Source organism: Helianthus annuus, chromosome 12 (genome assembly GCF_002127325.2).
Source record: "Helianthus annuus cultivar XRQ/B chromosome 12, HanXRQr2.0-SUNRISE, whole genome shotgun sequence".
Lineage (NCBI taxonomy): Eukaryota > Viridiplantae > Streptophyta > Magnoliopsida > Asterales > Asteraceae > Helianthus > Helianthus annuus.
Window position 1 is genome coordinate 60,169,115 of NC_035444.2, and position 11,640 is coordinate 60,180,754.

General features: G+C 34.6%; 1 protein-coding gene across 1 annotated transcript; it reads left to right on the top strand.

Moving 5' to 3' along the window:
• Nucleotides 1-288: 288 nt before the first annotated feature.
• On the top strand, nucleotides 289-2,466 carry LOC110895065 (probable pectate lyase 5). Its single transcript, XM_022142329.2, has 4 exons — nucleotides 289-449; nucleotides 831-1,571; nucleotides 1,903-2,041; nucleotides 2,113-2,466. The coding sequence occupies exons 1-4, from the start codon at nucleotides 343-345 to the stop codon at nucleotides 2,332-2,334; spliced, it is 1,209 nt and encodes a 402-aa protein (XP_021998021.1). The 5' UTR covers nucleotides 289-342; the 3' UTR covers nucleotides 2,335-2,466.
• The last annotated feature ends 9,174 nt before the right edge of the window (nucleotides 2,467-11,640 follow it).

The window sequence follows — 11,640 nt, forward strand, 5'->3', positions numbered from 1 at the left end:
TTAAACTTTATAATCTTTAATATATAAATCAAATAATTAAAGATGCAACATAAGTGTGTCACAACTAAAACAATTATAAAAAGTATAATTTTCTTACAAAAACAGATAAATCATATCCTTATTCATACCGATCTTTACGAAAATATATACAATAAAAAAATATAATTTATTTCTATTTAAGATTATTTTAATTTTCTATCATGAATGGGTTATAATTGCATGGGTGAAGGTGCATGTGCCTTTGCATGCACAATCAAGATCCAGTATTAATAATCTCATTCACCACTCACCTGTGACACACATTCTTTTCTCTCTTTGAAATCCTCAAGAGGGAAGAAAAACATGGGGTTGATAATCTTTTTTGTTCTCATTCTTGCTCTTCTTGCCCCTATTTCCACTTTATCTTCACCTTTACAAGATCCTAATCTTGTAGTACAACATGTTCATAGGTACACTTGGGTAACCTAGCTACTTCTTTACTTATATTACACTTGTGTTTATGTTTTCACTTTTCATAAAATAGTGTTCATTCAAACAATGAAGGAATAAGAAAGCGTCGAGGGTCCATTGACCGTCAACGTGTCATAATGTCATGATTCGTTGAATATTTTTAATGTGTGTTTGATAATTTTAAACTGTTGTATGTGAAGAAAAATGGGTCTTTATTCATAAATTAAAAGTTTTTTATAGGAAAACTTGATTTTAAGTCGAGGAACATTGCTTGGATTTTTACTTGATATGTGACACATGTTAGGAGAAAATGTAAGTACTCTAGGGACTATGGTTCCACCAATACATTTATTTATTAATATTTGTCTGTGACAATGCAGGAGTATAAACGAATCTAGGAGGAATCTGGGATTTTTATCATGTGGGACAGGAAATCCAATTGACGATTGTTGGCGATGCGATAAGAGTTGGGAAAAGCACCGTCAACGGTTAGCTGACTGTGCAATCGGGTTTGGAAAACACGCGATTGGGGGACGTGATGGTAAAATATACGTTGTGACAGACTCTAAAAATGATGATCCTGTTAACCCTAAACCAGGAACTTTAAGATATGGTGTGATTCAAAAAGAACCCTTATGGATCATATTTGCACATGACATGACTATTAAGCTTAAAGAAGAACTCATGATGAACTCATTCAAGACCATCGATGGTCGTGGTGCCAATGTTCATATAGCAGGTGGCCCGTGCATCACCATCCAATATGTCACAAACATAATCATACATGGTGTCAACATACATGATTGTAAGCAAGGTGGGAATGCCGATGTTCGGGACTCGCCAGACCATTATGGGTGGCGAACGACTTCGGATGGTGATGGGATTTCCATATTTGGTGGGAGTCATGTATGGGTGGATCATTGTTCATTGGCTAACTGTCACGATGGGTTGATAGATGCCATACATGGATCTACAGCCATCACGATATCCAATAACTACATGACACGTCATGATAAAGTCATGTTATTGGGGCATAGTGATAGTTTAACTCAAGACAAAAATATGCAAGTTACAATTGCATTTAACCATTTTGGTGAAGGTCTTGTACAAAGGATGCCAAGGTAAGTCCCACAAATTATCTCCACATCACTTATATTACTATCTATACACTATAGTCTGAAATTTATATCACAATCATTCACATTATGTTTTTCAAACACAAATATTATAATTGTTGTTGTTGACACAAATATATATATACACACATGTCATGTTTGAGCTAAGCGGTTTTAACCTAAACACGTCAACCCGCTACTGCCAATCCAACACAATAACCCCCCCCCCCCCCCACAAATTTTAAACTAGACCAAAATTATGTGTTTGTAATCTACCTATAAAGGGATTGTTGAACAATATTTGAAGTGCATACTAAGTTTGGTTTCATTCATGTAGATGTAGGCATGGATATTTCCATGTGGTAAACAATGACTACACTCATTGGGAAATGTATGCAATTGGAGGAAGTGCTTCACCAACCATCAATAGCCAAGGGAATAGATTCCTAGCTCCTAATTCTCATGATAGCAAAGAAGTGAGTTGGAAAATATATGAATAGTTTTTTAATGATTTATTTATTTATAAATTTCTATGTTGTGTTTTTAGGTGACAAAACGAGAGGAGGCATCCGAGAACGAGTGGAAACATTGGAATTGGCGTTCAGAAGGTGACTTAATGTTAAATGGTGCATATTTCACACCATCGGGTACAGGTGCGTCCAAGAGTTATGCAAAGGCATCGAGTTTGAGTGCAAGATCATCTTCTATTGTGGGCTCGATCACGGCTAATGCTGGCGTGCTCCGGTGCCGGAAAGGCTCTAGGTGTTAGTCCATGTGTTGTTTTGATTTATCTTTTCTCATATATCAGGAAAAGGTAAAAGGAAAAACATTCAAGAGTTTGTTTATTATGTTCATGTAACAAATGGCCCTTAGGGAGTTCATTTATGAACCCTTGGTGAAACATTCAATATAGTTACTTGATTCATATATTGCCCAAGGGTGTTTGTGATGGCTTTTTAAATTATATAATTATATTTGTGTGTAAAAAAATAAAAAAAAAGTTATATCTTTCAAAGTAGATAAAGAGTACAATTAGCAATCTCAAAATCCCTATGACTAAAGACTAAAGAGTGATACATTTTTAAGCGATCATTGTTTTTGAAGAAATTCCATAACCATAACCATGTAATCAGATTAAATATAATTTGATTTAAGTACATAGATATATAAATTTACATTCATTCAAACAACCTAAAATCAAATAACTGTTTTATTAAAGCTGTAGCAGTCACCTTTACAACATATCCAAACACTCCTGTTAATTATAAGTCACTGAAATAATGTTTAAAAATAGTTTTTGTTGGATAATTTTAATGCACATTGTGAAATAAGTACAACCCTACAATGCAATGCACCAGCAAAATGCATTAAATTCTTTATAAACAACACGTCGTACTTTTCGTAGATCTACCTAAAAATGAAGCAGAAGATAAGATTTATTTATTTATTTTAATTTATATTTTTGCGAGGGGTAACAGAACAATAAGATACAACCATATATTTAATGCTCTATAACTATTTAGTGTAGAATTACATGAAGCGTCATGTGCCAGCCACATTATCAGAGAGAGATTTTTGAGTTAACTGCCATTTTCGTCCCTGTGGTTTGGTCACTTTGGCCATTTCAGTCCATTTTTCAAAAATGCGCCATTTTCGTCCCCCACGTTCTAGAAAGGTGCCATTTCAGTCCAAAAATCATAACCCAGTTAAGTCAGTTAGTAAATAAGGACTGATTGTGTAAATTTGTAACATAAAGGACCATTTAAGTAAATATTAAGGGTAAAGTTCTTGTACAAATAATCTTAACATACTAAACATACAAATTGAAGGAAAACTCAAAAAGACAAGGTGGCATTTTTGTAATTATCAATAACTATCAAAGTTACTCTACAAATATACCTAAAAAAACCTAACCACTTCCCCCACCCCCAAAAAAAACCTAAACCCCCCACCCCCCAAAAACCTAAAAAAAACCTACCCCCCCACCCCCCAAAAACCTAAAAAAACCTAACCCCCCCACCCCCCAAAAACCTAAAAAAAAACCTACCCCCCCACCCCCAAAAACCTAAAAAAACCTAACCCCCCCCACCCCCTAAAACCTAAAAAAAACCTAACCTCCCCCCCCCCCCCCCAAAATCGCTACTTTTAATAGCAGCCAAATTTTTTTTTTTTTTTTTTTTTTTTTTTTGCTAACGAAATGTGACGATTTTTTAATAAAAAATGTTAAAAAAAAAATTTGTGTTTTTTTAGGTATTTTTGGTTGTAACTTTGATAGTTGTTGGTAATTACAAAAATGACACCTTGTCTTTTTGGGTTTTCCTTCAATTTGAATGTTTAGTATGTTAAGATTATTTGTATTTGATCTTTTGCCTAAATATTAAACACCACCACCACTAGCCCTGCCACCACCACCACTCCGCTGCCACCACCACCACCACCGCCACCACAGCCCTGCCACCACCACCACTCCGCTGCCACCACCACCACCGCCACCGCCACCACAGCCCTGCCACCACCACCACAGCCCTGCCACCACAGCCCTGCCACCACCACCACAGCCCTGCCACCACAGCCCTGCCACCACCACTCTCACAGATCGTAAACAACTCCCCACGCTTTGTAATTGTTCAATAAGCATGCCCGACACCACGTGAAATCGGAGTTTTTATAAAAAAATCAAAGTGGAATTAATCCACAGAAGTTTGTCGATTAAGTGTCAAATTGTTGTGTTATTTAGAGTCCCTGAACCCATACGAAACTCTCACACCCTTCAAAATCCTTTACCCCTTCGAAAATACCCTCTGTTCATCGTCTGCAAGTCTCGCCGGAATACCCGTCCCCGGAGACTGTCGCCACGCCGTTGCACGCGATATCGGATCGGTTTTAATCACCCAATCGGTATGTTTATACTTGTACAATGTTTCTGCAAGTTTAATTTGAAGATTATCCGGTATTGATTGAGAATTAGGCCGTTTGACTTCTGTTGACCGTTTTGGGGAAGACGATGAACAGTAGCATGGTCACCACCGCCGCCGCCGGAACCACCACCATCAACGTCATCATCGTCATCATCTGGGGAAGGCAGCCCCACCGTCGCCGGTTCTCTCTCCCGCCTCGTTATCTCTCTCTCTCTCTCTCCGACTTTCTCTCTCTCTCGTCTGATATGATGATGAACCGGCTGTGGTGGCGGTGGTGGCAGGGCTGTGGTAGTGGTGGTAGGGCTGTGGTGGCGATGGTGGTGGTGGTGGCAGCGGAGTGGTGGTGGTGGCAGGGCTGTGGTGGTGGCAGCGGAGTGGTGGTGGTGGCAGGGCTAGTGGTGGTGGTGTTTAATATTTACTTAAATGGTCCTTTATGTTACAAATTTACACAATCAGTCCTTATTTACTAACTGACTTAACTGGGTTATGATTTTTGGATTGAAATGGCACCTTTCCAGAACGTGGGGGACGAAAATGGCGCATTTTTGAAAAATAGACTGAAATGGCCAAAGTGACCAAACCACAGGGACGAAAATGGCAGTTAACTCAAGATTTTTTCTTCAAGCCCCAAAATGCGTAGGGTGGGAGGAGGCATGGAATAACATGTGACAATCACATTTTTATTTAATTTCTAATTTATGTTTAAAAATAAACAAAATCAATAAATAAACCCACCCCTCAATCAACACCAACTATCTCATCACCATCCCTCCACCAGGCCCATGAAGAAACCCAATCCACCATCTCCACGCCATTTGGGCGGTGTGCTCAGCGTTGGGGAAGCCCCACGCCACAACCCCAACGTCCACACCATATGGTCTAAGAATTGAAGAGCACACCATATTTTAACCATTAATTTATGGGTTTGAATATAGTATAAACGAGTTCCGACAAGTAAACACGTTTAACTAAATGAGTAAGAGTTGACTAAACTAGTTTTATACAACTTTTAAAGGGGTTTTCAAATTATATGTTAGTTATTTTATGTGAAAGCTTGAGAAATAAACATCAAATTATGCTGTTCAAATGTAATTCTTTCATACTTTCATATGCATTTTGTTTTTTTAAGTGAATTTGTAACTTTGGAAAAGTATTATGAAAAATAAAGTTTTAACCTTTCAATTCAAATAAGTTGAATCTGTATAAACATATATGTGAATACACGAAATTATGAATATAAAGTTTCTCAACTTCATATTCAATTCAATTCATCAATATTAGAAAACAATCCATTTACCATCAAATACAACCAAATTAGTTATAAGGGATAACAAATACAAGAAAATACGTAAAAATAATAAAAAACGTTATTTAATAATTACAATATATTTTATACACATTAAGTTCTATGATTTAATACAAATACAAGAAAGTACCCCACAAAATGAGACGAGTAACATGGCTTAATAAAGGTCTTGCATGGAATAATAATAAACACTATACTAGAAAAAAACCTAACATTGATCCTACCCTATCTTAACTCTATCTCCAAACCTAAAAATATTTTTCAATTAAAATATTCATAATCTAAATAAAATTAAGAGATTAAAAAGAAGAGGAATATATTTAGATGGTCAAGTTATTCTACAAAAGCTTCTAATTGTAAAAAATGCAAGAAGGATTTATAGAGTGATAAGTGTCCAATAACCTAAAATTAAACCCACCATATCACCACCCGAAACCTAAACCTAAACACCCCCCACCCCCCCCCCCCCAAAAAAAAAAAAAACTAAATACCCACCCCCACCCAAAAACCTAAACCCCCACCCCCACCCTCTCGGCAAAAATAATTTTTTTCTTGGGTGGGTGATGGGGGAGGAGGTGGGGGTTTAGGTTTTTGGGTGGTGGTGAATGTTTAAGTTTTTTTTTTTTTTTTTTGTAGTGGGTTTTTTAGAAGACTTTGTACCCTTCTTACAATTAGGATCCTTTGAATTTGATCCTAATCCTATATTTAGATGTTCGGCTTTATGCGATAATATCATTTTAGAAAAAAAAAAAAAACACTTCTATGATTATAAAGTATGCGATCAACTCGCATCTTTCTACTTGTCAAAAACATCTTAGAACACACAAGCGTGACTCACTTCTAAAACGTTTAAGGTCTTACATAACATCAACTACTTGAGTTCTTGACAAAAGATTCACGTATTCGAAAGAGAAAACAAAAAAAGTGGGCGAGATGAGATATTATCAGTGAAGGATTTTCTCATTCGTAAAAAACAAAGTAGATATACAAAAGTTACTTGTGTATTTTATAACTAGGGATATTGGATTTACATAACTCTAACTTTAATAGTTGGTTGATAGCATTCCTAACTTTCGATTTGTATCACACTAATCTCAACTTTCAACTTATTGGCCGTTAGTATTCCCAAACTAACCGAACACTAGTTTGCTGATATCAGATGCCGCGTCACCAAACCAGTGCCACGTCATAAAAAGCCAAGTCGGATGCCACATCATCAAAAAAACCAGGTCAAATGCTATGCCAGTTGCCACGTCATCAAAAAACTTCATTTTAGATGCCACATCACCACATAAGTGATACATCAACAAAAAACTAACTGAGTTAGGGTTCAGTTAGTTTGGGTGTGTTATCGGCCAACAAGTTGAAAGTTAGGAGTGGTAACAAATCGAAAGTTAAGAGTGTTATTAGCCAACTGATGAAAGTTAAGGTTATTTAAATCTAATAATATATTTTAACAACTAATGTGAAATGAAAAATAACACTTAAATTAAAAACCCAATTCTATTCAAATTCTATATTCAATTTTCTAGACTAACTGAAACCTAAAACACCAAGTTACAATGTATATACGTTTACAATAAAAATGCGTAAAAGAAATATATGATAGTAATAGGAGATAATAAGTTTTGCAATCCCGATGAGTGTGTCGATAGTCTCTCATCACATGGTCTTCGTTCACACATCAAAGACAGAACCGGTGATTTAATGAAATCCGTTTCCACCACGTGACTTTTCTGCCGTGTCAGGAAGGATCGATTATTATCAATACATACGGAACCACACCTGTTTGCCGGTTACAAGTTAATAAAACAGTTGTAAATGTAAATATATCCGCGCGGTTAAAAAACCTGTTCAAAGTAGGTGTAAACGGGCTTGGTACACAAAGTTACATTCTTTTTATGTCACCTTTTATTTTAAAAGTTTCAAAAGACTATACATGTGTATATTATCATTATATATATACAATGAAAGTGTATTGTACAATTAAGTTTAACGTACGCTACGTACACTGTGAGTTTATAACATGCGAATTTTAGATATACAGTATGCAGTTTTTTGGATGGGAGGTAAATTCGCATGTACATAAAAAAAAATCCACATGTTAAAAAAATAGTCGCATGTTGAAAAAAAAAACAAGTCGCATGTTGGAAAAAAAAAACAAATCGCATGTTGATTAAAAAAACCGCATGTTATGAAAAAATCTGCATGTTATATATTCACAGCGTACGTTAAGCCCAATTGTACGTTAACCTCTCCCTATATATATTAAATTGAGAAGAAAATTAAATTAAGAAGAAAAAGAACAAAGAGTACAATTGTAAAACATTAAATAATTTTTCTCTCATCCCATTTATTATTATATTTGACTAATTAATTAGTTATAAAGACTATCATCATCCACACTAAAAATTTTGCCTACACACATTAAAATTTATCCTACACGTTTTGAAATTTATCCTACACAGCTCGTAATTCATCTTACACACCTAGTATTTTATTCTACACTTTAAATTAATTTTTTTCTTCTTTAAAAAAATATATTTTTTGAAAATAAGTTACAAATTTAATGTAGTTAGCTATTAAAAAGGAAGACTACCAATTAATGATCTATTTAACTTTACCAATATACCCTTACACTAATATTAAATATAATAATTAAATGAAGTAAAATAAACCATTTTTATTTGTTGAAATTTCTTTCATTTTTTTTCTTACAAAAAATTATTCTCATATGAAACCTCCACAAGAGAAAGATCCATTAGGAACCACTCTTTATTGCCAGAACCGCCAGAACCAATGTGAACACAAACAAAAATACCTAAAAATAGCTAAAAAAACACACATTTTTTTAATATTTTTTACCTCAAAATCGCTAATTTTCATAACAAAATTTTTTTTACAAAGAATATATATTTTTTGCTACTAAAAATAGCGATTTTGAGGTAAAAAATGTTAAAAAAAATTGTGTTTTTTAGATTTTTTTTAGGTTTTTTGGGGGTTTAGTTTTTAGCATTTTAGCTTGGGTGGGGGGTGGGAGGGGTTTAGGTTTTTGTGGGGTTAGAGGAGGGGGGTTAGGTTTTTTTTTTTTAGGGGGGGGGGTGGGGGTGGGGGTAAGGGAGTTTAGGTTTTTGAGGGGGGGGGTGGGGGTTGGGTTTTTTTAGGGTTTTTTGGTGTGTTCACATTCGTTCTCATGGTTCTCATAATAAATGTGGTTCTTAAATGAACCTTACCCTATATATATATATATATATATATATATATATATATATATATATATATATATATATATATATATATATATATATATATATATATATATATAGGGGACCGCTAGAATGAGAACCACCCTGAGTTGTAAGAACCACGAGAACCGCGACCCGCGGGTGGCCGTTGACCACGAAATTTTTTTTACACCTAGATCCGTATATTTTAAGACCGGGTGTAAATTTTGGGTTCAAACGGCGCGCCCGAGGGGGTAGTTTTTTACGCCCAAAGTTTGGGTTTTTTTAATTTTTTTAATTTTTCTTTTTTTTTTAACCAAACTTTGGGCGTAAAAAACTACCCCCTCGGGTGCGCCGTTTGAACCCAAAATTTACACCCGGTCTTAAAATATACGGATCTAGGTGTAAAAAAAATTTCGTGGTCAACGGCCACCCGCGGGTCGCGGTTCTCGTGGTTCTTACAACTCGTGGTGGTTCTCATTCTAGCGGTCCCCTATATATATATATAAACGGGTTCGGAAGAAAACGCTCAAAAGTGTGAGAACGGTGAGAACGCATCCTGGCCCAACACGTGTCCCGCGGCATAGAGAAGGGCGGAGGGGCTTTTCTGTCTTTTCATTCTTCTTTTATTTTCACAACGCGGTATAATATTTTCTGGCGTCTAAGTTTTTTTTGTCGTTAATTGTATTTATTAATTTTTTTGGCGTTGAATTAATTGTTTTTGTGTCACATATATAATTTTTTGGCGTTATATCGTTTTCTGGTTATTTTCTTTGGCGTTTGTGGCGTTTTGTATAATAATTCATTACGAGTAATTAATATTTGCATAAGATTAAAATAAGACCAATTTTTCTTTTGGCGTTTAGTGATTTTTTTGGCGTTTTAATACCCTTTACAAGGTGCTTTGCCAGCAGTTGTTCTCCCAGTTTTCATTCTACTAGCGTTTTGGTGTTTATAGTTTTTGCGTTTTATATAATAATTTATTTTATTTATAGAGAATTAGATAACAAAACAACATATAACTTGATATCAATACAATATAAAATGAAAACAAAAATAATTAAAAAATGATAATCTAATTTTTCTTTCCAATCTTCAATGTCATCAGCCTCTTCCTTCTTGAATTTGTTTTTGGCATTTTGAACCCTTTTTTAATAATTTAGCTAGATGCCAACTTTCCTTCATAAACCCCGTCTTTTCAGAAGAAGCTGCTTAGTGGCATTCTGTTTTTTGGTGTGATATTCTTGTTTGGTGGCATGTCATTAAAGATCAACTCTTGCTTGATACTATTTATAACAATGGAGTCCAAAATAGCATTTTACACTTGTGTTGAATCCCTTATTCCATCCATATAATCATCAAGAACAAAGCTCACATGATGGCATATCACCGTCATCAGTCTCTTTTTCTTGAATATTTATCCATCTCATTCAGCAAAATATTATTGAGTTAACCCCCTTAAAAAGGATCCATTTCAATGAAAGCTTTGCCAACTGTGGCGTTTTAAAGGGAGTGGTTTCTAGAGGATATGACGTTATTGTGTTTTCTGGGTGTGATTAATTTCATTGTGTATAGACCCCTCTCTTATAGGACACTACTAGAAAAGGGGACAATTTGCTACAGAAATTTCCTACATAATTTTTTTCGTCACAGATTACAACACCTTTATGACGAATTTCCTACAAAAAAAATTTCATGATTTTGTTACAAATTTTCGATGCATCCATGACGAAAAACAAGAAAACCCTAATTAATTGACAGTTGCGTCACGAATCTGTCAGAAATAACCTACAAAAGGTTAATTATGATTCTTTACCGAATAAATATTTATATAAGCCAAATAAATAAGGGAAAATAATATCATTTCCTACAAATTTGTGACAAAAAATAAGAAAACCCTAATTAATTGACAGTTGCGTCACAAATCTGTCAGAAATTGTATCGTTTCCTACACATTTATGACGAAATATTTATTTTTTAATTAACTTAAACCATCCGTCGGAATTCCATCACAACTTGTGACAAGTTTCCTACAAAAAATAAGAAAACCTATTTAATTGACAGTTGCGTCATAAATCTATCTCAAATAATCTACAAAATGATAATTATAATTGTTTACCGAATAAATATTAACATATGAAAAATAAATAAGGAAAATGATAGCATTTTTTCTACACAATTCTGACAAAATATTTATTTATTAATTAAAATAAACCATCATTCGGGATTGCGTCACAACTTGTGACACATTTCTGACAAATATCCTTGTATCAATACAATTTCCTACGCATTTATGACAAAATGCTTAAATCTATTGCAAATTGTCAAAAAGGCGTAGGAAACAATCCATGTATCTATACAATTTCCTACGGATTTATGACAAAATATAGATTCATAAACCATCCGTCGGGATTGCGTCACAACTTGTGACACATTTCTGACAAATATCCTTGTATCAATACAATTTCCTACGCATTTATGACAAAATGGTTAAATCCATTGCAAATGGTCACAAAGGTGTAGGAAACAATCCTGTATCAATACAATTGCTTACAGATTTATGAGAAAATGCTTAAATCCATTGCAAGCTGTGACACATTTCTTATGACATTTAAGGATTTGTCACA

Bases quoted from the DNA above. Each gene is read 5' to 3' on its own strand.
- LOC110895065 (XM_022142329.2), top strand. From the start codon at position 343: ATGGGGTTGATAATCTTTTTTGTTCTCATTCTTGCTCTTCTTGCCCCT. The intron at 450-830 runs GTACACTTGGGT...GTGACAATGCAG, and splicing joins GTAGTACAACATGTTCATAG to GAGTATAAACGAATCTAGGA. The intron at 1,572-1,902 runs GTAAGTCCCACA...TCATTCATGTAG, and splicing joins CTTGTACAAAGGATGCCAAG to ATGTAGGCATGGATATTTCC.